Source organism: Eretmochelys imbricata, chromosome 7 (assembly GCF_965152235.1).
Source record: "Eretmochelys imbricata isolate rEreImb1 chromosome 7, rEreImb1.hap1, whole genome shotgun sequence".
Classification (NCBI taxonomy): domain Eukaryota; kingdom Metazoa; phylum Chordata; order Testudines; family Cheloniidae; genus Eretmochelys; species Eretmochelys imbricata.
Window position 1 is genome coordinate 53,525,425 of NC_135578.1, and position 26,821 is coordinate 53,552,245.

The following is a 26,821-nucleotide window of genomic DNA, read 5'->3' on the forward strand; positions in this document are numbered from 1 at the left end:
ATAGGATACAGAAGGACCTAGACAAATTGGAGGATTGGGCCAAAAGAAATCTGATGAGGTTCAATAAGGATAAGTGCAGGGTCCTGCACTTAGGACGGAAGAATCCAATGCACCGCTACAGACTAGGGACCGAATGGCTAGGCAGCAGTTCTGCGGAAAAGGACCTAGGGGTTACAGTGGACGAGAAGCTGGATATGAGTCAGCAGTGTGCCCTTGTTGCCAAGAAGGCCAATGGCATTTTGGGATGTATACGTAGGGGCATAGCGAGCAGATCGAGGGACGTGATCGTCCCCCTCTATTCGACATTGGTGAGGCCTCATCTGGAGTACTGTGTCCAGTTTTGGGCCCCACACTACAAGAAGGATGTGGATAAATTGGAGAGAGTCCAGCGAAGGGCAACAAAAATGATTAGGGGTCTAGAACACATGACTTATGAGGAGAGGCTGAGGGAGCTGGGATTGTTTAGCCTGCAGAAGAGAAGAATGAGGGGGGATTTGATAGCTGCTTTCAACTACCTGAAAGGGGGTTCCAAAGAGGATGGCTCTAGACTGTTCTCAATGGTAGCAGATGACAGAACGAGGAGTAATGGCTTCAAGTTGCAGTGGGGGAGGTTTAGATTGGATATTAGGAAAAACTTTTTCACTAAGAGGGTGGTGAAACACTGGAATGCGTTGCCTAGGGAGGTGGTGGAATCTCCTTCCTTGGAAGTTTTTAAGGTCAGGCTTGACAATGCCCTGGCTGGGATGATTTAACTGGGAATTGGTCCTGCTTCGAGCAGGGGGTTGGACTAGATGACCTTCAGGGGTCCCTTCCAACCCTGATATTCTATGATTCTATGATTCTATGCTGACTTGCAGTGCCTGTTGCTTTCCTGGGCTAAGGTATCTTTTACTTTATTCAATAATAAAGCATGTTTTCAAAGCCAAAGAATCCATTTATTGAAAAGAAAATGCATATTGAAAAGAAACACAACTGCTTGGGAAACAGAAAGGGAAAGGGGGTGGGCTGGGGAACAGTACAATCATAGATTTGCCTATGTCCTGTTATCATACTCAGCCTTCCTGTCTGGAGTGCTGTGCAATGAGTGCTGCACTTCAGGATGGCTATAATGCACAGTGATGGAGGTTGAGTGCAATGGGTAAGGGCTGTAGTTTTCAGGACTGGGTGGCGAAGCTACAGGTGTTGGAGGCAGCTGGTGGGGATAAGAACCCGAATGTTGGGCAAAGTGGGTTGGAAGGGACAAGGTGGCACAAGGAAAAGAGTTTTGGGACAAGAGCTGCAGGGGGGGCGGGCGTGGTAGTGCTCCGCCTGCATGGCTACAAGCGCCTGGATTGAGTCTGCTTGGTGCTCCATTATGCCTATCAGCTGCTCCGTGCTTTGCTGCCGGAGCTCCGTGCTTTTGTGCCAGTGCTCCTCATTCTGCTGGCGGATCCTCCTTTCACTCTCCCTCTGCTCCTGTGCTTTTTGATTTTCATTAAGGGACTGCTGCATGACTTCATGCAGCATGTCTTCTTTGCTTTTACATGGCCTCTTCCTAATTCGTTGGAGTCTTTCGGCCGGTGATAACATGGACTGCTGAGATCTCAAGGTTGCAACTGTAAAGGCAAAATGCAACACTTAACAGAGGCAGCATTGCCACACCAGACAGAGCAAGGATTCCCCCGTACTTACGGGCAAGCACAGTCTACACAATCGCATAATTTGCCTGTCCCAAAGCGAGTGCACATAACCCATGAGAACCCCAAAATGGCGAGTAAGCACAGGGTCAAGGGAGACTGATTGTTTCACGGCCGTACTGTCCTCTAGGTTTCTGTGCCTTGGGGACAGCCAACAGCTGCAGGGGGCCCCTATACTGAACACTCTCCCCACATTTTCCACAGGAGTTTGTCCTGGAAGATATCTCGCTGCTGAGGGTGACCTGGGAAGCAAGGGAGGATCTTCTAGTACAAAGCGGCTTCCGGCCTGGCCCATACGCAGCTTGCCTGTGTGCAGCAATGGTTCCCCCACCCCTCACAGCACAGTGGCGCGGACATGTTAGCCTGACTGGGACAAGGACCATAGTGGCTCTCCCAAGAAACCTGCGCAAGCGCATTGCCCAACTTCTAGATGAGACCTTTGAAGAGATCACCGAAGCCGACTATTGTGATATGAGAGAGTACATCGACGCCCTATTCCGCATCTAGGCATGCATGCAGCCCTAACCCTCCTCGCCCCAAGAGCCCGCACCGAATAACTTCCTTCCCAAAATGAAAGCTGCTTACCGGGCACGTCCTCTGGTGTTTGTCCTTCCCCAAGCACCAGCCGCTGCAACTGGCTACCTTCCTCCTGGCTTGAGAACAGCTCCTGGCTGCATGCATCTAGGGATGCCGGGATGTCTTCCTCCTCCTCAGCACCCTCGCTCCCGCTTTCCTCCTCCTCCTCCTGCCTTGTTGAACTGGGCTCTGAAGTGTCCAGGGTGGTACTCAGAATGGAGGTGGGGTTACGCCCCAGTATTGCGTCCAGCTCTTTGTAGAAACGGCAGGTCATGGGGGCAGCACTGGAGAGGCAGTTTGCCTCGCGGGCTTTGCGGTAGGCATTCCGCAGCTCCTTCACTTTAACCCTGCACTGCGTCCCAGTCATTGCCCCTTTTCATCATGTCCCTTGATATCTGCCTGAAGGTATCGTAATTCCTACAGCTGGAGCGCTACTGGGACTGGACAGCTTCCTCCCCCAAACACTGATGAGGTCCAGCACCTCACCATTGCTCCATACTGGGGATTGCCTGGCGCATGGAGGCATGGTCACCTGGAAAGATTCGCTGAGAGCACTCCACGCCTGGCTGAGCAAACAGGAAGGGCATTTTCAAAATTCCCAGAGAATTTAAAGGGTGGGTCTCACGGTTGGTCACCTGAGGGCAGGGCAGTAGAGTTCAAAGTGATGACCAGAGTGGCTAGAACAGGCATTGTGGGACACTTCTGGAGGCCGATCAGAGCTCTTTAACAGACCAGCGCGTCCACACTGGTGCTGCGGCACTCCAGCGGGGTGCATCACACATTATTCCACACACCAAGGTGGATTACCAGGAGCGCTCTAGCCATGGAGTCCGGGTGCTCTACGTGCCTTGCCAGTGTGAACGCATAGTCAGTTAGAGCGCATGGGGCTGCTTTAATGCGCTGTAACTCGCAAGTGTAGCCATGCCCAAAGTCTCTCTCAGACACAGACTGGCTCTCACACCCACATACACTCTGCTTCTGAGTCCCTCAACACAGATTGTGTGTGTGTGTCACACACACACACACACACACAGAGAGTCTCTCACTCCCCAACACACACACCGTCTCTCACAAAATCCCCCAAAACAGTGTGCCTCATACACAGACAGTTTCTCTCACACCTGCATACACTCTGCATCTCAGTCCCCCAACACAGATTGTGTGCGCCTCATACACACACAGTCTCACACTCCCCAAAGCACCATTTTCACTACATTATTCAAATAGCTGGAGTAGCATAACTTAAGCCAATTTACCCCTGTAGTGAAGACAAGCCTTAAGTTTCCCAGACCTGAAGAAAAGCTCAAAAGCTTGTCTCTCTCACCAACAGAAGTTCATCCAGTAAGAGATATTACCTCACCCACCTTGTCTCTCTATATCCTGGGACCAATATGGCTACAACAACACTGCACGTTCCAAATGATGCACTGTCCACCACTACATCCCTTAACAACCTTACTATCAAATTTCTTTTGAGGACATTCATCTTAAAACTTTCCCTTACTAAAGTCCATCCCATTACTCCTAGTTACAAGCCCTTCATCCTATTCTTAGATAGCTCCTTGCCACTATGGGTGTTCACACGGCTCCAATATTCTTGCATCCCTCTACAACTATCCATGCTTCATATATTCAGTCCTTCCTCACACCAATCCCACGAGCCCCCTACTCTTTGTGTTGCTCTTCATAGTGCTGATTTACATTTACCAATATACAAAATAAATGCAATATTCAAGCTATGGTTGCATGAAAGCCTTATGGAGAGGGACTACTGACTCTCAACTTTGTGACATAACACCTCTTGGCATGCACTCCAAAAATCTCTTTAAAAATGTGGACATCTATGAGCAGTTTGCATGAGGGATGCAGGAAAAGGGGTATGCCAGGGATCAGCAGCAGTGCCATGTGAAAGCAAAGGAACTGCGGCAGGCATGCCAGAAGGCCAGGAAGGCCAACAGTCAATCTGGTGCCAAACCACAGACCTACTGATTTTACAAGTTTCAGAGTAGCAGCCGTGTTAGTCTGTATCCGCAAAAAGAAGAGGACGACTTGTGGTACCTTAGAGACTAACAAATTTATTTGAGCATAAGCTTTCATGAGCTACAGCTCACTTCATCGGATGCCTTCAGTGGAAAATACAGTGGGGAGATTTATAAACACAGAGAACATGAAACAATGGGTGTTACCATACACACTGTAAGGAGAGTGATCAGGTAAGGTGAGCTATTACCAACAGGAGAGCGGAAGTGAAAAAACCTTTTGTAGTGATAATCAAGGTGGGCCATTTCCAGCAGTTGACAAGAACGTCTGAGGAACAGCGGGGGGAGGGGAATAAAGACCTGCATGCCATACTTGGTTGAGACACCAGCACCACTCTCAGACCATCGTAGATACCTCTGATAAGCCCGAGTCACAGGCCCCTGGAATGAACAGCGAAGATGAGGAGAATAAGGAGGATGGGAAACACACAACTGTGGGTTCCAGCTGCCATGAGCCAGGACCTGTTTGAGACTCCACTGTAGTCCCATCGGTCAGAAATGGATTAAGATGTATTGGGTGCCATGGGCACAAAGAATATTTGGGCCCCCATACCCATTAAAACATGAATGTCTCAAAATGCATTAATACAAATACTCCACGCATGCTCTTAAATTTTCACAGTCCTTTAAAAGAGATTACATGTTATTTTGATTCTGTGAGCTGTAACCCATCAAATGTCCTTTTCACCACCAACTATTGAACTGAGAGTAGCTTAGGAAACTAATGACAGCCAGACTCTGCGTATCATTCCCAGTAACATCTGTGCATAGCCATGGAAAAAATGTGCTACACTTAATATACTGTAAATATCTCTCTTTTATGTACCCCCATTACACTTATATTTTAATAATACTGTCACATTAAGTAACAAAAAAACAAACATAAAAAACATAACATATATGGGGGTTCAGAAGGGAGAGAGGAGAACGTGCAGGGGCTGGAGGGGGCAGGAGGAGGTTGTCAGAGAAGGAACTGGGCAATATGAAGATGTAGCAGGGTCAGAGGGATTCTGCAGAGCTGGAGGAAGACAGAGGTGTGCTGAGGAATGTGAAGGAAAGGTCGTAAACAAAGTGGGGATGGGGAGCTTGAGGTGTGAGAGAAGACAGAGGAGAATGCAGGAGAATGTGGGTCCAGAAGGGGAGCTGAGAGGGGCAAGGGAGGAGGAGTGTGAATAGGAAGGGGAAGGGAGCACAGGGAGTGTAGGTGGTGGTCGTGGGGATCAGGAACCTCTGGGGGACAAGAGAGAGAGACAGAATGTGAGAGGTTGATGCTGGGAGGGGGCAAAGGCAGTGAGAAGAGTGGGGCAAGAATGGCAGCTCCCCAATCCCAGGAGATTGGGGAGAACAAGTAGCAACACCTCTCCAAGGACCAGCAGGAAGGGGCAGCTGGGGGGCACACACCAAAACAGAATTTAAATCTCACAGACCAATCAATACATTGTATTTATCAAATCCCAAGAGTTGTAAACCAAGCTCAGGATGTGGGATTGGCAAAGGGGCGAGGGTGGCAACAGGGACAAGCCATCAGCCTCTCTCCACCAGCCATGTAGCTTTACTATGGACTCTGCGCTCTGCAGGGGCGTGTGCAGGAATAAAAATTTGACCCCTTTTGGGGGGGCATGTTCTGTGTTCCCACCCCGGCCCTGGGGCCAGAGTAGCTCGGTCTCCTCCCCACCACAGCCCCACTGGGGATGCTGTGCTTCCACCTCCTACCCATCCACACAGCGGACTATCCTGGGCTCCCACCACCTCCTGCAGAGCCGTCCCTAGTGGACGGCAAATCTGGGCGACCGCTCCAGGCTGCACTTTGTGGGGCCCTGCAGGCTGGTGCGATTGGCTAGTGCCACATGGAGTGTGGATGAACCGCTGGCTGGTGGAGGTTACCTTCAGTCCCGCCCCTTCCATCCAAAAGAGAGCGCGTGCCCTGGAGTTCTGGGAGGGAGAGCGCACGGCACTGCCGCTGCAGTCTCCCAGCCCCATAGCGCTGGGAGAGCGTGCGGTGCCACCATGACCTCCCCAGCCCCAAGAAAGCGGACAGTGTGGCCCCAGCCCCCTGGAACCCAGTGGCACTGCCAAAGCTGGGCCCTGGGGGGGCAGAATGTGGGTGGGGCCACACCTGGCTATTTGGGGAGGCACTGCCTCCCCTACCCACTCCCGGTGCGGTCGGTCCCGGAAGTGATGTCACTTCCGTCCCGGGGACCGCGCTGACCACCGTGAACCCTGTGCTCTCCCCTCAACTGACCCCTTTTTTGCCTGCCCCACTCCCAGAGGCTCTGCTCACTGCACTGCTACTATTGGTTAGAAGGGTTCTTACTTTGTCCATCTCAGCTGCTAATTGGTGGAAGCCGAGAAGGTGGTGGGGTGGGTAAGCTCCAGAGAATGCCGGCTCCTGGAGGAGGGGATCTGCCTGCCCAGCACTGCAGCTAAGAGCTCTGCCTATGCTTGGGTGTGTGCTGTGAGCAGACCTCCGGTACAAACTTCAGGGAAGAGAGACAGGTGCCACCCCGTCTTCCCTAAATAGTGCTGCTGATCCGGGGCCAGAGGTGTCAGTTCCCACTGTAGCCCCAGAGGCGTTGTGTGCCGCTGTCAAATATTGCGGGGGGGGGGTGTGTGTGTGTTGTTCCCCTGCTTGCTCCATACCCCTCCTTCCTCCTCCCCCCGTGCATGTCCCTGGTGCTCTCTCTGAGTCTTGGTTCCCCCTGCCCTGGGTTCAGCTCCAGCACTCCAGGAAGCCCCTTCCTCCCTTCCATGGCACTGCCGCGTTCTGGGCTCCGGATTTTCTCCCCCACCCTGGCTCCACTCTGGATTCCCCGCTCCAGGTATCCCCTGCCTGCCGTTCAGCCCCACAACAGGGCTCCGGTTTCAGCTGCTGCTACAGGGATCCTGAAGGTAGGAACCCGGGGCTGCCCGCGGTGGAGGCAGCCTGACACCCGACATGGAGGTGCTGCTGCAGCACAGGCCGCCCTGCCCACTGGCCACCTGCCCCAGAGGGAGCTGCTACCAGGAGCCCGGGGGCCCTGTGTGGTAATCTGCCACTGCCATCAGTTGAGCACAGGCAAGCCCAGTGCAGGGGAAGGAAAAAATGGTTACCTACCTTTTGTAACTGCTGTTCTTCGAGATGTGTTGCTTATGGCCATTCCATTCTAGGTGTGTGCGCACCCATGTGCACAGTTGTCGGAATTTTTTGCTTTAGCAGTATCCATAGGGCTGGTTGTGGCGCCCTCTGGAATGCCGCGCTCATGTGCTGGTATATGAAGCGCTGCCGACCCCATGCCCTCTCAATTCCTCCTTGCCGGCAACTCTGACAGAGGGGCAGGAAGGTGGGTAATGGAATGGACATGAGCAACAAATCTCGAAGAACAATAATTACGCAATGTAGACAACTGTTTTCTCTTCTTCGAGAGCTTGCTTGTGTTGATTCCATTCTAGGTGACTCACAAGCAGTATCCCTGGAGGTGGGCTTGGAATTCAGTTGTATGGCTTGCAATACTGCTCTGCCGAAGCCAGCGTCGTCCCAGGCCTGCTGGGAAAGCGAGTAATGGAATGTGAACATGTGGATGGACGACCAGGTAGTGGCCCTGCACATATTTTGGATTGGCACCTGGGCCAGGAAAGCTGCCGACGAGGCTTGCATCCTGGTTGAATAGGCAGTTACAATCGCCAGCAGTGGCACTTTTGCCTGTTCATAGCAAAAACGGATGCAGGAGGTATCCATGATAAAATTCTTTGGGCAGACATAGGAAGGCCCTTTGTTCTGCCTGCCACCGCGATGAATAACTGCGTCGACTTACGGAATGGCTTACTCCTTTCAATGTAAAAGGCTAGCACCCTTCTGACGGCCAGAGTGTGTAATCTATGCTCCTCAACTGACTTGTGAGGAGCTGGAAAGAAGACTAGTAAGTATATTTCCTGGTTGATATGAAACTGCACAACTACCTTGGGCAGGAAAGCTGGGTGCAGCCACAGCTGGACCTTGTCCTTGTAGAACACTTTGTAGGGCAGCTCCGAGATAAGCACCCTAATCTCAGAGACCCTATGGGCTGATGTTATCGCCACCAGAAATCAGACCTTCCATTTGAGCAGAAAAAGGGAACAAGAGGCCAATGGCTCGAAGGAACCTTGACAGTATGAGGTTCAGGACTCAAGGAGGGATGGGATCGCAGACTTGAGGATAGAACTGCTCCAGACCTTTTACAAAATGGACAGTCATGTTGTGAGCAAAGACCTGCCCTGGAATGGAGAGTGGAAGGCCAAAATAGCAGCCAAATGGACATTGATCGACAAAAGAGACAGGCCCTGGAGCTTGAGGTGCATAAGGTAGTCCAGTATCGACTGCAGCGAGGCCTGTTCAGGCCAAAGACCTTGGTCCAAGGTCCAACACGTGAACTGTTTTCATTTGGCCAGGTAGATTGCCCTGAGAGAGGGCTTTCTGCTGCTCGATGGGATTTGTTAGACATGGGCTGAGCACTCCTGCTTGTCTGCATTCAACCATGAAGCATCCAAGTCATCAAGTGCAGTGCAGCTAGGTTCGGGTGCAGAAAACTGCCAGGGTTCTGAGAAAGCCAGTCCAGCAAGAGTGGTAGCTGTAGCGGAGCTGTCATCAAGAGGTCCAGCAGCATGCCAAACCACTGTTGGCCAGGCCAATCCGGAGCTATCAGGATTACCTTCGCCTTGTCCTGCTTGATTTTCATGAGGACTCTTTGGATTAATGGTCCTGGTGGGAAGGCGTATAGTAGAGCACCCGACCATGGGAGCAAAATGGTATCGGACAGGGAGCCTCTGTTGACCCCGTGAATTGAGTAGATGTTAAGGAAAAGTTAGCACATGTGACTCCATTTTGGTTTGGGGCCCACCATTATTTAAATGCCAGCACATCATACACCAGGAGAAGTGATCCTTAGATACTGAATCCCTGTGAAAATCCTCCTCCTTGTCTCCAGCCTGCCTTGACTCCCAGTATCTGGTTTTTGTCAGTCTCTTAACTCCCTGTCTCTTGGCCTTGATGTGAGGCCTTCCATTCTGATAATAAAAGTTACTGATGCATGGCTTTAGGACCATTCTGTGTAATTAACATACTGGTATAGCATGAGGAATGCACCAAGCAGGGATAGGTGGTAGATAAGACAAGGGTTTGTTTATTGGCTAAGGTTTCCGATGCACGAGGGCAACATGCTTTGCTAAAAAGTATATAACCTTTGTATAATCTGTATTCAGGGTCCCCCCCTGGCTAGCAGGGGGGCACCACGCTCGAGCATAATAAACTTAGTGTCTTTTGGGAACTCTGCAGTTGTGGACTTTGTTTCTGTGCCTCAGCCTAGATTCGAACTTTGCGTGAACTATCAGGTATAATTCGCAGCATTGGTGTGTGTGTCCTATCAGGTATAATTTGCAGCATTGGTGTGCGTGTCCTATCAGGTGTAATTCGTAGCATTGGTGTGCGTGTCCTATCAGGTGTAATTCACAGCATTGGTGTGCGTGTCCTATCAGGTATAATTCGCAGCATTGGTGTGCGTGTCCTATCAGGTATAATTCGCAGCATTGGTGTGCGTGTCCTATCAGGTGTAATTCACAGCATTGGTGTGCGTGTCCTATCAGGTGTAATTCACAGCAGTTGTATGCGTGTCCTACCAGGTATAATTCGTAACAGTTTTGGCGACCACGAAGGGACTCTAGGCTCGCCCCAACAAGCGAGACTACACTCCTCCTCTCGGACAGCTCCAGCCACCACACGGTGAGTTCACCTTTGAGAACTCCGAGGAGGGGGGTGTGTGAGCCATCGCTTAGGCGATAAGGTGGCACATTTTGTGTTCTTTTGTTAGCCCATTATGGGTTCTGGGCAGAGTGTAAGTAAGGGGACCTCTTTGGCTGAAATTCTCAAAAATTGGGGGAATATTTCTGGCACCCATGGGTTAGGTAGGAAGAAAGCTGTTATTTTATGTAAGGTTGAGTGGCCAGCACTAACAACTCAGACATCTGTTGAATGGCCACCGGATGGGTCCTTTGCTGGGGATACATTAACAGCGCTTAGAAGGAGGCTGGAGGACAAAGCTCCAGCCCAGATGGATTATTGGTATGTATGGGACAACTGGGCTTATGCGCGTGCGAAAGGACGTCCTCTTTCCTCCTCCTTTTCCTATCTATCTCAGGGGTCTTCAGCCCCGCTCTGTGCTATGCCTGTTTCTTCTCCTCCCCGACCTGCTTCTGCCCCTCCCCCGGCTTACCCTCAGCTTTCTGACTTATGCCTATCATCTCCTTGCTCGTCACCCCCCTGTCCGTGCGAGCCCACCATTGACCCACTGGTTACTCTGCAAGCTCCCCTTATTCAGCAACCCCTTGTTACTCATGGTACGGACGGGAGTGAACGGTTCGCCTTTCCCTATGTTCACCGCCCCTTTGGCCCAGGCGATTTAATAACATGGCAACAGCAGATGCCTTGCCTGCGTGACGATCCAGAGAAGGTTCTGCAGACCATTCGGTCTGTATTTACCGCATTTAATCCTACATGGGGAGATGTCCAGGTAATCCTGGACACACTTTTTACCCCTGACGAGAAATATTCCATTCTGGATGCTAATAGGCGCTGGGCAGGGGAGGATAGTACTCGGACTTCTTGGCCCCGACTGATCCCAATTGGAATCCTAATGTGCTTACTCAAATGGGCCTTTTAAAGGTGGGTAGAACTGGCCTTTTAGAAGCTATACGTAAAGCTGGTAGTTAAACGGCTAACCGGTCTAAAATCCACGAATGTCAGCAAGAGCTTACTGAGCACCCCTCCGCCTTTTTGGCCCGGTTGTCCAAACAAGTTCGTGTATATGGGGGCGGTATAAACCCTGAGGCAGAGGAAAACCGTCCTATGATGGTCTCCTTTTATGTTGATCAGGCAGCATCAGATATAAAAAAATATTTTTCTAAGCATGTGCCCGATTGGCCAGGAAAACCCCTCCAAGAGGTAGTCCGCCTGGCCACCTTTGTGTTTAACGGCAGGGACGAGGAGAAAGCACAGGAAAAACGTAAACAGAAGGAGGAGGAGGTAAATATGTTAGCTGCTGCCTTGCAGGCTCCTTCGGGAAACCAGCATTGGCAAGGGCGCGGAGAGATGAGAGGAAGGGGGCATGGACGGGGGACAGGAGGAGGGGGAGGTTGGGATAAAATGAGGGACGGAAATTGTAATTATTATAAGCAACCAGGGCACTGGAGGAGGGAGTGTCCCCTGCTTCCCCGAGGGGCTCCTTGGAAGAGCCAGGTAGAGGCTAATCCTCTTTTCCCCCTAACGCCCCCCAGAACCTTGTTAACCCCCAGTGACTAGAGGTGGAGGTTTTGGGGACTTTGGGAGAGTTGGAATGGGACTTGGGGTTACAGTCACAAATTTATTTGAAAGTTGGGGAACAACTTGTGCCTTTTCTAGTAGATACTGGGGCCACCCTCTCCACTTTAACTTTTGTTCCGGGCTCTCTGTCCAATACCAAAGTTTGGGTGCAGGGCATAGAAGGCAATCCCTGCCCGGCTCCTTTATCCTACCCTGTCCCTATCGAGCTTGGTTCTTTAAAGCTATCACATAGGTTTGTTGTAATGCCGGAGGGCCCCGCGAACCTCCTCGGGCGGGATGTGCTGGGCAAATTGGGGGCACACATATATTGCGCCCCTGAGGGGCTCTGCATGTCCGTCCCAGACTCGGCGGTTGAATCATAGAATATCAGGGTTGGAAGGGACCTCAGTAGGTCATCTAGTCCAACCCCCTGCTCAGAAGCAGGACCCATCCCCAATTAAATCATCCCAGCCAGGGCTTTGTCAAGCCTGACCTTAAAAACTTCTAAGGAAGGAGATTCCACCACCTCCCTAGGCAACGCATTCCAGTGTTTCACCACCCTTTTAGTGAAAAAGTTTTTCCTAATATCCAACCTAAACCTCCCCCACTGCAACTTGAGACCATTTCTCCTTGTCCTGTCCTCTTCCACCACTGAGAATAGTCTAGAACCATCGTCTCTGGAACCACCTCTCAGGTAGTTGAAAGCAGCTATCAAATCCCCCCTCATTCTTCTCTTCCGCAGACTAAACAATCCCAGTTCCCCCAGCCTCTCCTCATAAGTCATGTGTTCCAGACCCCTAATCATTTTTGTTGCCCTTCGCTGGACTCTTTCCAATTTATCCACATCCTTCTTGTAGTGTGGGGCCCAAAACTGGACACAGTACTCCAGATGAGGCCTCACCAATGTCGAATAGAGGGGGACGATCACGTCCCTCGATCTGCTCGCTATGCCCCTACTTATACATCCCAAAATGCCATTGGCCTTCTTGGCAACAAGGGCACACTGCTGACTCATATCCAGCTTCTCGTCCACTGTCACCCCTAGGTCCTTTTCTGCAGAATTGCTGCCTAGCCATTCGGTCCCTAGTCTGTAGCTGTGCATTGGGTTCTTCCGTCCTAAGTGCAGGACCCTGCACTTATCCTTATCCTCATCAGGTTGCTTCTCTTATGGCATCGGTTACCCCTATTCCTGGTGTGCCCTCTGAATTGTCCCGTGTTCCCCACACTTTGTGGAGCACAAATCCTACTGATGTGGGTCTTCTTAAATCAGCAGTTCCAGTGAGTCTGAAAACAAGGGGTGGACCGCCTCCGTCCGTAAAACAATACCCCTTGCCGAGGGAGGCGGAAGAAGGCATCTCACTTCTTATTGACAGCTATTTGACTCAGGGGGTTTTAGTCCCCTGCAGTTCGCCCTGTAATACTCCTATTCTTCCAGTAAGGAAGCCTAAACCAGGACCAGACAGGCGTCCAGTCTATCGATTTGTCCAGGATCTACAGGCTATAAATGGTTATGTTATAGCCCCCCATCCAGTTGTCCCTGATCCGAGCACTATTCTAACACTGATTCCTCAGTCAGCCACCTGCTTTATTGTTACAGATTTGTGTGCAGCATTTTTCAGTATCCCTTTGCACCCTGATTCTCAATATTTATTCACATTTACCTGGAAGGGTCAGCAGCTAACATGGACGCGTCTTCCCCAGGGGTTCTCAGGATCCCCCACTATTTTTTCCCGAATTCTCACCGAGGATTTAAAAGATATTGTCTTGCCTTGTTCGTCTGTCCTGGTTCAGTATGTGGATGATTTGTTAATTGCTGCCTCAGATCATAACGCATGTTTAATTGACTCTGTTGTTTGTTTACTGCATTAGCTAATAAGGGTCATCGTGCATCTCCATCCAAGTTGCAGCTGTGCCTAGATCAGGTAATTTATTTGGGCTTTGTAATTAGGCCTGGGGAGCGCTTACTCTCCCCTGACAGGGTGCGGGCAATCCAGGATTACCCGTGTCCGACTACCAAAAAGCAGTTACGGGCTTTCTTGGGGGCTGCGGGGTTCTGCCGACCCTGGGTCATGGCTTTCAGGGAATTGGTGAAACCGTTAGTTCAAGCTACTACAACACTGACCCTCGATCCTGTCTCCTGGACCCCGGAAATGGAAGACGCTTTTAAATCCATCAAAAAGGCTCTGATCTCTGCGCCCGCCTTGGGATTCCCAGATTACGGTAAACCATTTTCTCTTTTCACTCACGAACGGCAGGGCATGGCTAGCAGCGTCCTTTTGCAATACCTGGTGGATCGCCCACGCCCCGTAGCCTATTACTCAGTACAACTGGACCCTGTTATTCAGGGCTCTGTCTCCTGTGTACGGTCTGTTGCTGCTGCTGCTGTCATGGTTGAACGGTCACGACCGATTGTTTTGGGGCACCCTCTGACTGTCTGGGTCCCTCATGAGGTTGAAATTCTTTTAAAACAGCATTCTACACAGGCATTGTCTCCACAGCGGGCTCATAAATATGAACTAATCCTGTTGGCCGCTGACAACGTTACTTTACGCCGCTGTAACGTCCTCAATCCAGCCACAATGCTACCCCTCCCAGAGGATGGTACCCCTCACCATGTATGCATGGATGTCGTCACGCAGGATAGTAAGCCCCGCCCAGATTTAGCAGACTCCCCTTTAGTTGAGCCTGATTTACTTCTTTTCACCGATGGGTCCTCGTACTATTTAAATGGCCACCGGGTCTCGGGCTATTTGGTTACCTCTCAGGCAAACGTTATCGAGGCTGCCCCCCTACCACCTTCCTTCAGCGCCCAGGGTGCAGAGTTACACAGGCTTACCAGAGGTTGTTTATTGTCTTCAGGGAAAACTGTTACCATCTATACAGACTCTAAGTATGCTTTTGGGGTTTGTCATGCTACAGGCCAGCTCTGGAAGCAACGAGGATTTTTAACCTTCTCAGGCACAAAAATCGCTAATGGCCCTCTCATTTCCGCCCTTTTGGAAGCTATTCAGGCCTCTCACCAGGTGGCAGTGGTTCATTGTTATGTGCACAGGCAGTCTAACACTTTTGTATCTCAGGGCAATGCATTAGCTGCTTCAGCCGCAAAGGCTGCAGCTCTACAGCCCCTTCTGGTTTCAGCTTCCCTCCCCTGGATGTGTCCTTCCCACCTGCTGACTGGACACTGCTGTATGCTGACGTATCCTTGGAGGAGCTGCATGATTGGAAATGCTGGGAGGGATTTGAGGGCCCCGATAAGGTTTGGCGAATCGGGAACAAACCTATTCTCCCCCGCCGTTATCTACTTGCAGCTGCTCATTATTTTCATTCCCTAGGTCACGCTGGTATTCAGGGCACGGTGGCTGCCATACTAAAGTTCTGGGCAGCACCGCATGTTTATCCCGCGGTAAAGCGAGTTCTTGGCTCCTGCCCTACTTGCCTGGCCTTCTCTGCTAAGACTCGGCTTGATGCCAGCTCAAAATGGGGGAGACCCTGGGCAAACTTCCCGTTTCAGAGCTTGCAGATGGACTACGCAGAAATGCCTAAATGCTCAGGGTTTCACCACCTCCTTGTTATAGTGGACCAACTTTCCGGATGGCCTGAAGCAATACCAACCAGAAAGCCAGATGCAAGATCTGTGGTCAAGTTCTTAATGAAAGACATTGTACCCAGGTTTGGTGTCCCTGAGGTCATTGATTCAGATTGGGGCTCACACTTTACTGCAAAGATTTTGGAGGAACTGTACCGGTGCTTGGGGATTACTCGACAATTACACACCCCGTACCACCCCCAGTCTGCAGGTCAGGTGGAACGCATGAACCAAACAATAAAGACAATGGTAGCAAAGTTTTGTAAGGAAACTGGACTTAAGTGGCCAGAGGCCTTGCCTATAGTTTTATGGCATATAAGACGAACGCCACTCATGCCCCTAGGCCTGTCCCCATTTGAGGTGCTGTTTGGGAGACCAGCTTTAGTCCCGGGAATTTATGTTCCTGTACATGCTAGCCTCTTGGATGGAGATGAAACTTTGGCCAGATATGTTGCTAGACTGCAAAGGAGCTGACTGCCAATCAGTCTGAAGCTCAGTTGTTTCAAACTGCACCCTTAGGGTTACAGGTTCATTTCTTTAAGCCAGGGGATTGGGTAATGGTAAAAAAGATCCCCCGCATCGACCCCCTGGAACCCCGGTGGGAGGGGCCGTACCAGGTTCTGTTATGTACTTATTCTGCTTTAAAAGTTGCAGGTATAGGTTCCTGGATTCACCATAGCTACGTCAAGTTGGCGACAGGACCCCCACCTGACCCTGGCGAGACAGCAGACGAGCCACTTCACGAATGAACACTACAACCAACCCATGGACTGAGCTTTCCAGCTACTGGGACCTTCACAGCCCACCAGGACTTTTTGTGTTCCTGTTTATTGGACTTACATTGGGGGTAGTGTTTTTTGTATGGTACAGGGGAGGATGTCGACATTGGTATGGTTTGCCTGGGGGGTCCTCTCCCTATTCCCAAATCCAGTACAAGGATGGGAGGGCAATAGCTTCTTGAATTTAACCCGTGCTATCGAACAGGGTGTAAATCGAACGCAGTGTTGGATTTGTATTCATACCCCCACATATTTAGGTCAAGGGGTCCCGTTGGTAGGGGTACCTATCCCCCTTAATCGAACACTCCAAGCTAAGCTATGGGCAAACACTACATTTAACTGGAATGTTACAATCCAAATATGATCTATTGATATGGTGGCCCAGGGTAATTATGCTTTATGTGTGTCACGACGTAAGGGCATAGAAAATACAGTTTTTGTAGGGAATTTTGTAGGGTGCAAGGAGACCACCCAAATCAGCTCTGGTGCAGGAGGCCCCTCTACCTACTCCAGAACCCCATGGCTGGTCCTTGAGGGATCTGGCTGGTATTGGTTATGTAATCACACAGCCTATAAGGTTCTCCCAGCAGGATGGTGTGGTACATGTACCTTAGGGGCTATAGTACCCGCCGTGACAGTACACCAGAACCTGACCCGGGGAGAGATCCGCAATCTAGTATGGAGGGACAGACGAAGTATTCCTTTAAACCCCCTTTCTCAACGGCCCAAAGGCTTTCACTCCTTTGTGCATTGGTTTCTGCCATGGTTGGGAGTAAGCGAGCTGGAAAAAGCTATAGTTAACATTTCAGCTGCTTTGGAACTAATGGCAAATGCTACTGCAGATGCTCTCTCTGCCCTTCAAATTGAAGTCACCCAGCTATCCCAAACTACATTGCAAAACTGCCTAGCCCTGGATTATCTCCTTGCAAATCAGGGCAGGGTTTGTGCTATGGTCAATTCAAGCTGTTGTGTATTTGTAAATCAGCACCATAGGGTGGAAACTGACATCCACATCTTCAAGCAACAGGCAGCCTTATTCCACCACATCAGCCTCGACACTACCAGTGCCGGATTCCAGGAGGTCTGGGACTGGCTCACCTCATGGCTACCGGATGTGGGGACTTGGGGACGGCGTATTTTGTATTTACTTTTTTTGACTGTTATTGTTTTTGCATTATTTTTTGTATTTTTTGTTATTGTTTTTGCATTATTTTTTGTATGCCTACAATGCTGCAGTATGTGCTGTCGGCAGTTGCTAACCCTGCAGCGTGGTTACTCAGCACCAATATAGCTTACTGACGTACAAAAAAAAAAAGGGAAGACTGTTAAGGAAAAGTTAGCACATGTGACTCCATTTTGGGTTGGGGCCCACCATTGTTTAAATGCCAGCACATCATACACCAGGAGGAGTGATCCTTAGATACTGAATCCCTGTGAAAATCCTCCTCCTTGTCTCCAGCCTGCCTTGACTCCCAGTATCTGGTTTTTGTCAGTCTCTTAACTCCCTGTCTCTTGGCCTTGATGTGAGGCCTTCCATTCTGATAATAAAAGTTACTGATGCATGGCTTTAGGACCATGCTGTGTAATTAACATACTGGTATAGCACGAGGAATGCACCGAGCAGGGATAGGTGGTAGATAAGACAAGGGTTTGTTTATTGGCTAAGGTTTCCGATGCACGAAGGCAACATGCTTTGCTAAAAAGTATATAACCTTTGTATAATCTGTATTCAGGGTCCCCCCCGGCTAGCAGGGGGGCACCACGCTCGAGCGTAATAAACTTAGTGTCTTTTGGGAACTCTGCAGTTGTGGACTTTGTTTCTGTGCCTCAGCCTAGATTTGAACCGTGCGTGTCCTATCAGGTGTAATTCGCAGCACTGGTGCGCGTGTCCTACCAGGTGTAATTCGCAGCATTGGTGCGCGTGTCCTACCAGGTGTAATTCGCAGCATTTGTGTGCATGTCCTACGAGATATAATTTGCAGCAGTTGTATGCGTGTCCTACCAGGTATAATTTGTAACACAGAATACATGGCACTTCCTGTTCTGCCTGGACGCGAACAAGTCCACCCAGGGAGTTCCCACCTCTGGAAGATCACGCTGATCACCTGCAGATGGAGTGACTACTCGTGTCAAGATGAGAAGGTCCTGCTGAGGTGATCTGCCAACACATTCCTGGCCCCGGGAAGGTGCGTTGCCAAAAGATGAATGGCATGTTGCACACAGAAATCCCACAGCCAGAGAGCTTCTTTGCATAGGGCTGATGCTCGTCGATATAAAACATTGCGACAGGCCAAGTGAACCACTCTGAGCTCTCTGACATTTATGTGGAGCGAGCGATCATCCTGAGACCAACAACCTTGAGTGCTGAGATCACCCATTTAGGCTCCCCAACCCAAATCTGAGGCATCACCAGGGTCATTGTCAGGGCCGGGGCTGCGAAGGGGATTCCTTTCAACACCAATTTGGGATTCAGCCACGATTCCAGGGATGACTGTATATGGTCCGGCACCCTGACTACACAGTCCAGATCATGCCTGTTGGGGACATAGACTAATGCCAGCCATACCTGCAGGGGTCTGAGGTGGAATAGCATATGCTGCACAGGCTGTATGTGGCCTAACAACCTCAGGCACGTGTGAGCAGTGGTGAGCAGGTGGGCCCTCACATTTGAGATCAGGTTGGACATAGCTTGGAAACGGACCTCCAGGAGGAAAGCTCTGACCTGGATGGAGTCAAGTACCACTCCTATGAACTCTATCCATTGCACTGGCGTCAGGGTCAATTTCTTTTCATTTATTAACAGACCCAGATGATGACAGGTGGAGCGTACCAGATTGAGGCTCCTTTGCACCTGAGATCATCCCTTGATGAGTTAGTCATTGAGGTATGGATAGACCCGAAACCCTTGACACCTCAGGTAAGTGGCTAGTGGCGCCATACACTTTGTAAATACTCTCAGGGCCAATGAGAGTTCGAAGGGTAGTGCTGTGAATTGGAAATGGTGTCGGCCCACCACAAAATCTGTGCCCTTGGAAGATGAAGATATGAAAGTATGAGTCCTTCAAGTCGAGGGCAGCATACCAGTCTCCTGGATCCAGGGAGGGAATAATGGAGGCTAGGGAGACCATGTGAAACTTCTTGAGATATTTATTGAGGCGTCACAGGTCTAGAATGGGTCTTGGGCCCCCTTTCGCTTTTGGGATTAGGAAACAGCGGGAATAGAACCTTTTCCCCCCTTATTTCTTGAGGGACCACCTCTACTGCCCCCAGCTGTAGGAGGTTCTCTACCTCCTGAACGAGGAGTTGCTGTGAGAAGGGTCCCTGAAGAGGGATGGGGAATGTGGGGTGGGGGGGGCAACCAAGAACTGCAGGGTGCAGCCCAGCGATATCATATTGAGCACCCAATGGACTGAGGTTACTTGTGACCATGCTGACTGGAAGGGGCACAGGTAGTAGAGGAAAGGATAGGAAGGTGGATCCTGGGATCTGATTGTGACACTGATCTCGAGCGCACTATCAAAACGCCTGCTTTTGGACCCATTGGTGTCTCACAGGGCCAGGACGTGTGGGTGAGAGGAAGGGGGTGACGGCGTTTAAACTCTTGTCTTCTTCCTTCCTCCTGTAGGCACTTTGTTTAGAAGAGTCCGTCAAGTGACTCCCAGGACCTAGGTGGCAGATTGGGCTGGAACTCTTTTCTTGCTGTCTACAGTGTGTGGAGGCCCAGCAAGCACACAGTGGCTCGGGAGTCTGAGTCCATGCAGCCTCACATCCATCAGCTCCGAGAAGAGCCCAGTGCCTTCAAATGGAAGGTCCTGGATGGAGGACTGCATTTCCTAGGACAGACCCAAGGATTGTAGCCAAGAGCTGTGCCTCATTACCAAAGCCAAGGCAACGACTCTGGCAGCCGAATTGGCAGCATCCAAGGCTATCTGGAGGGAGCCCCTTGCCACCGCCTTGCCCTCTTCCCAGATCATGGCAAACTCCTGGCCAAGGTCCTGCGGCAAGGCTTCCCTAAACTTGTTGAGGGAGTCCCAGACATTAAAGTTATACCTTCCCAACAAGGCCTGGTAGTTGGACACATGGAACTGGAGACTGGCCATTGAATAAGTTTTCCTTCCAAAGAGGTCCAGTCTCTTGACATCCTTATTCTTAGGTGTGGCACTCGCCTGACCTTGCCTGTCTCTTTCGTTGGCCGCAGATACAACCAGCAACCCAGAGGGCAGGTGTGTATAAAGAATTTCAAACCCCATAGGGGGAACAGAATATTTCTTTTCTGCCCACTTGGAGGGGGGCGGAATAGATTAGGGGGTTTGTCTTAGCAATCTTGAGAACCCCTTCACGGACCAGCAACACAACCTGTGCCGGGGTTGCAGCTGATAGCACGTCAAAGGGGGTGTCCAACTGCTTTGCCAGCTCCTCAGCCTCCAGTTTCAGGTTGGAAGCCACCCTCTTGAGCAGGGTCTGGCACTCCTTAAAGTCATCGGGAGGGCTGGCGTGGGAGGGGTCTGCCTCCGCCTTGTCCCGTGACAAAAAGGATGAAGGCAACATTAGGGGAGAGGCTGGGGCACCTTCCCCCACTGGGGATGGCTCCCGCGGCATTGCCACCTGCTCTTTCAATCCTGTGATGGAGTCTGTGCTGTGTGCCGAGCACAGTACCGGCGGTGCAGGGAGTCGCTTGTCTGAAGCAGCTAGGGAGGGGAGGAGTTGTGTGAATAAGGAACTGGCATCATCGGTACGCGCCATGGGTTCCAACAAGGCCACTGAGCAGGTCAGTGGCCCAGCTGCCATGCAGCCACCACAGGTGCTGTGCTGGTCTCCAGAGCCGAGGGTGATCGGTGCTTCCTTGGTGAGGGGCTAAATTCCTGCTCCAAATCAGATCAATCACCTTCCGGGGACCAGGGTGGGGCTGTGGAGTCTTGTATGTGGTGGCTCATTTTTCAGTGCAGGGGACTGGTGCCTGGAAGATTACAACCAACACCTTTCCCAGGAACGGCGCCAAGGACTGGTGCCGAGCGGTCCTGCACTGGCAGATACCAAAGCATTAAGGGCTGTCTAGGGGTTGGGGACCTGGGCCGGGGCGTTCACTGGCAGGAGGCGTGCCGTGCCAGGAATACGGAGACCGGTGCCTTGAACTGGGTGATCCACGCCTCGTTGGTGGAGACCGCAAACGTGGTGCTCGGAATCTGGGCCATTCTGTTCTATTAATTTATTACATTTTGAATGTATTTCCTCTTAAATTGCACAGGGTTTTTTTTGCACTGGTTTTGTTACTCAATAAAATGATATTTTTGGAAAATAATTCATCTTTATTAATTCCTAACATACGCTGTAGAATGTCTAACAGTTCTGAAAGCACCCAACTGTTCTTGTACAGTGTGACACAACTCATAAGGTCAGTGACAAAGTATGATAATCATAAGGGAGAATAAGACCAATGAGAGGGATATAACTAACATTAGAAAATAGCAAAATTATGAGATAATATGCAAGGAAATTTTGGAACATGAATTTGGTTTCTGTTAAATTATACTTTTGAAAGGTGGAACCGAGCAAATCTGGATTTAAACATGTTTTTGAACATAATTAAGAAGAGTTGGAAGTATGTTCTAACTCACTGCTCAGAGCTGAGAGTTTCTATACCACCTTGCCACCAGTAGGTCCTGAATTTCTACTGATAAATACTGATGTCAGCTGTGTTTATCATCATTCAAACCCTCAGAGCTCAGGACTGACATAAGTGTGATGCAGGTCAGGGCTATTGTGATCAGTAAAAGGATCTACTTTTCTAGAAGATCAATTTCCCTCCATTTCAGTTACCTGAAATATACTTAAAAATGGAATCTTGTAACAAAATAAATGAGCGAAACCAAGATCTAAATGTTATAATCTTCTAAGGATATGACATTTTACTTTGACACTTTCTTTGTCAAAAGGAATATATCCCTCCTCCCATTTTGATTCCCAAAAGGCAGCTGTTTCTGCAGTACATCTTGTTCACTTGCAAGCTGGTAGCAGAGTGCACACTTCAACGTAAATTTACCAAGACTGCTGGACCCCTTATCCCTCCCAAAGCTATTTAGTTTCTATTTGTCTCCTCTCCATCAGTGCCCGAAGTAGAAATGTTGCAGTATTACTTCGAGCTCCCTTGAAGCACAGCCTTGTCCTTGGATCCATTGACCCAAGAAGCAATCAATGGTACAAGAAGGGAGTCATTTGATGAAGTAACCCTCTCCTAACGTGGTGCACAAACCATAACCCTTCTTACTGTGTTTTTAATTCTCAACCGAGGCTATGCAAAGTTAGCGAGATCCTTAGCTTTAGTATATAAAAGGAATACCTACCTAGATATTCTTTTCATCTGCTTATGCAGCTAGATCAAAAAGGGATATAAAAACTATGTGCCAGGAGTCTTCCAATGCAACCAATCAACAACCCACTATAGACACAAAAGTCTTGTTTTCAGAAGCTATCTTTTTCCCACCCTTGAACTCTAGAATCAATATCTGCTCAGAAATCTTGCACTCCAAAGGACAAGTATCCCTAGGAAAGTTGAGCCTTTGTCCAATTACCTTAAATTATCTCCTACCTTTTTTATTTATTTTTCCTATCTCCTTTTTATTTCTGAGAAGTTTGGTTCTAGATGCTGTTGCAAGCTTGCTTCTTAACAAGAGATAACAATCCTCTATCTGCACAGTTGGGTGGCTGAAATTATAGGAGGAGGAAGGAGAAGTATTTCCTCTGGTGTATTAGTATACAGTTGCCAGAGGAAGGATACCAAGCAAGATGAATAAAAGATATGTTGCCACAGACTCATGGTGATACTGACTGGTAATGTTGTAAACCAGAACTGTAGCCAAAAGTTGTACCAGATTCCTGAGTCTTTTTCCCTTTCTTGCATCTGCCTCCACTGTGAAGGCAAAAATATCCACGGAATAAGTAATTACCTCAATATATTTTATACTCCATGATTGTGAATATTTGGGGTTTGAAAACGTAGCTTACCATTCCCAACAGAGTTCTGGCTGCTTGTCCAACCACCAGTCGATGAAGCAGATTCCACTTCTAAGATGCTGCTACTGTGTGACTTTGGGATATTACGCCAGGCAGGAACCAACCCACCAGCTCGCTTCATATGAGAATCCCTTGAAGAAGACGAGAGAAAACCAATGGATTAACATCTGGCCAATATTTTCAGGGGATGGAGAGGTGTAGGGTACTGGGGAGAAGGACTAGACAGCCCTACATTTTTCCAATCTGGCAGTAACATTTCATCTTCACCTTACTTTCACACAGTCTCAAAAGAGAAGGCAAAAGGATTCTATGGGAAAATCCTGGGGCGGGGAGCATCCATTTCTTCTCAATAAATGATATTTTCTAAAGATTTTATTCTTTGACATAGGAATCTGGGCTCTCTTTCTCGGTCCCCAAGTGTAAGAATTATCTCCCTTATTCTCAAACAAACCAAAAACTATAACCTCCAGTCATGCATTTTCTGCAAGAAGGATTATAAAAACTGCATCAAAACTTCCAAACACCAGTTCCTCTTGATTTTGGCACTAAATCCCCTTATTGTATAAAATAGTAAAGAGAGCTCTCAAAAGGAATGATGGCGAATGTGGCTCCCTGCAGAACATGGCTTTCATAAAATAGCAACTGCAGCTATGTCACAATCTGCCCTTTTCTACAAGTATCACTGTATAGATCTTCATTCCTGGAAACTATGGAGCTGCAAGGAATTTCTCTACTGAAGATGACACTGGTTCCTTAGGAGACCCTAAGCAAGTAATACATGCCAAAAGCATTCTCTGGAGAGTTAACTGTTCCGAACAGATTTTTAAGATCTACACAAACAACAACTCTTTTGTAAAACCATAAGTGTGATCTCCTTTTACAGTAGTCACAGGCACCAGAGATGAAGATTGAAAGGTATATTTATTTATTAGCGCTGTCAAGAGATTAAAAAAATAATCGTGATTAATTTCACCGTTAAATAATAATAGAACACCATTTATTTAAATATTTTTGGATGTTTTCTACTATGTCAAACTTTAGAGCCTACAAGTCCAATCAGTCCTACTTCTTGTTCAGCCAATCACTCAAACAGGTTTGTTTACATTTGCAGAAGATAATGCTGCCTGCTACTTGTTTACAATGTCACCTGAAAGTGAGAAAAGGTATTTGCATGGCACTGTTGTAGCCGGCGCTGCAAGATATTTACATGCCAGGTGCGCTCAAGATTATGTCCCTTGATGCTTCAACCACCATTCCAGAGGATGTGCGCCCATGCTGACAGGTTCTGCTCGATAACAATCCAAAGCAATGCAGACTGACGCATGTTCATTTTCATAATCTGAATCAGATGCCACCTGCAGAAGGCTGATTTTCTTTTTTGGTGGTTCGGATTCTGTAGTTTCCGCATCGGAGTGTTGCTCTTTTAAAACTTCTGAAAGCATTCTCCCTACCTCGTCCCGCTCAGATTTTGGAAGGCACCTTCAGATTCTTAAATCTTGGGTCGAGTGCTGTAGCTATCTTTAGAAATTTCACATTGGTATCTTCTTTGAATTTTGTCAAATTTGCAGTAAAAGTGTTCTTAAAATGAACATGTGCTGGGTCATCATCCGAGACTGCTATAACATGGAATATATGGCAGAATGAGGGTAAAACAGAGCAGGAGACATACAATTCTTCCCCAAGGAGTTCAGTCACAAATTTAATTAACACATTTTTTAATGAGCGTCATCAGCATGGAAGCATGTCCTCTGGAACGATGGCCACAGCACGAAGAGGCATATGAATCTTTAGCACATCTGGCATGTAAATATCTTGCAACGCCAGCTACAACAGTGTCATACAAACACCTGTTCTCACTTTCAGGTGACATTGTAAATAAGAAGCCGGCAGCATTACCTCCCATAAATGTAAACAAATTTGTTTGTCTGAGCAATTGGCTGAACAAGAAATAGGACTGAGTGGAATTGTAGGCTCTAAAGTTTTACATGGTTTTGTTTTTGAGTGCAGTTATGTAACAAAAAAAAATCTACATTTGTAAGTTGCACTTTTATGATAAAGAGATTGCACAACAGTACTTGTATGAGGTGAACTGAAAAATATTTCTTTTATCATTTTATAGTGCAAATATTTGTAATAAAAATAATATAAAGTGTGCACTGTGCACTTTGTATACTGTGATGTAACTGAAATTGATAAATTTGAAAATTTAGAAAAACATCCAAAAATATTTAATAAATTTCAGTTGGTATTCTATTGTTTAACAGTGCGATTAATTGCAATTAATTTTTTTTTAGTTAATCGTGTGAGTTAACTGCGGTTAATTGACAGCCCTGTTATTTATGCATGCTATGTATTCTAAACCACTCAGGAGGCCCCAATAAAGTCCTCAAGCAGACATGGTCTCATGTCAGTCCATTAACACTACAAATGCTCCAGATTAGAGCCTGACACAGGGATTCTCACTGTCGGACAGTAATTTAACTGAGACAAAGATAACAGGGCAGTTTAACTCTTGACATGGAAAGCACAGTGACAGACATCTTCTAAATTTAAAACAAACTGTCTCCATCCTGCAACTTCAGTTTTTGACAGAGCCTAAGGACAGAGCTCTGTATTTACATCCATTTTCTTAATCCCAATTCCCGTAGTTGGTCATTCCTCTCAATCATGAACCGTACAAATTAATGACCATCCAAACAGGGAAGACTGTCATGGCACAACATATCCAGCTTCCTATTTCCCATAATCTACCTGCATCACAGTCTACAAGAACTGCTGGCTGGGACTGAATGTCAATACTTAAGTTTCTTATTATAGAACTACAGTTTAGTTCTCAGAGGTTCTGGTGTTCAGGGCCATAAGAGAAGCAAAAGTCCAAGAGTGCACTTTATTAAAATCTACCTGTGGGTGCTTGAGCTCTCAGACAAGGGCATGTCCAGACTGACTGGGCTGTTGCTGTTGCGTTCACTGCTTTCATAGCCAGATTCCATCCTTTGGATCAGACGAGGATGCTGATCCATCAGGTGCTGGGTGCCCCGACCTCGACCCCAGTGCTTATACCTGATGTTTAGTTGGTTTGGCCTTGTTCCTTGAGTTGCTGGTTCCTTCAGCTCATCCTCTGCAAATTCCTTGCCTGTCAAGAGAAAAGAATATGGGATGGCAGAAGTGTAAGGTTTAATTCCATCAAGTTACCTGCTAGTATTCTGGATTCTTAACCACGTTTAAACCAAATGAGCTGCTTCTGTGTTCAGGGATCAAATTGTCCAGATAATTTCAAAAAGCCTCGACAATATCTTTATAGCATCTCTAAAAACATGAAGTAATTTCCAGAGGAGCTAGAGAAATGAAGCTTTAGACTCATGCAGATTCTCCCCAAACTGACTTCTTTTTAAATACCTGCCATTTAGTGGAACCTGCTTCATCCAAAGGAAAACAAAATCTATGAGCCAGGAGTTCGAGTCATCTCTGTCAGGGTGAATATAGAAAAAGCCAGAAAGAGGGATATATTTCAATAGAGAAAGGGAAAGAGAAGATTAGCCACCTTGTGCAGTAATTGAGGTTCTTCAAGATGGTTGTCTCCGTGGGTGCTCCACTTTAGGTGTCTTGACGCCCTGTGCTTGTAATCGGAGATTTGTGGTAGCAGTGCCCGGTTGGGCTGCGCACATGCCGTAGCCGTCTCACACTGCTCCAAGTGGTTATATAGCGGTGTGCAGCCAACCATGTCCATGTTCCCTCTCTACCCCAGAGAATCTATGTGAAACTTTGAAGTAGAGGGAAGGAGGGTGGGTAGTGGAGCACCCATAGGGATACTAATCTTAAAGAACCTCAGTTACTGCACCAGGTGAGTA

At 48.5% G+C, this 26,821-nt stretch overlaps 1 protein-coding gene across 14 annotated transcripts in view; it reads right to left on the bottom strand.

The window, feature by feature from the left end:
• USP54 (ubiquitin specific peptidase 54) overlaps positions 1–26,821 on the bottom strand; it is a 270,753-nt gene that overhangs the window by 27,931 nt on the left and 216,001 nt on the right. For 12 of the 14 annotated variants that reach the window (XM_077821027.1, XM_077821025.1, XM_077821032.1 and 9 more), the window contains 2 exons: positions 25,875–26,106; positions 22,965–23,104 (listed from right to left, as the gene is read on the bottom strand). In XM_077821027.1, coding sequence (XP_077677153.1) covers positions 22,965–23,104; positions 25,875–26,106 — 372 coding nt within the window. Of the gene's footprint in view, positions 1–4,512; positions 4,673–21,298; positions 22,870–22,964; positions 23,105–25,874; positions 26,107–26,821 lie in introns of those variants that run through there. The other 2 variants (XM_077821036.1, XM_077821035.1) reach the window with 2 other exon arrangements.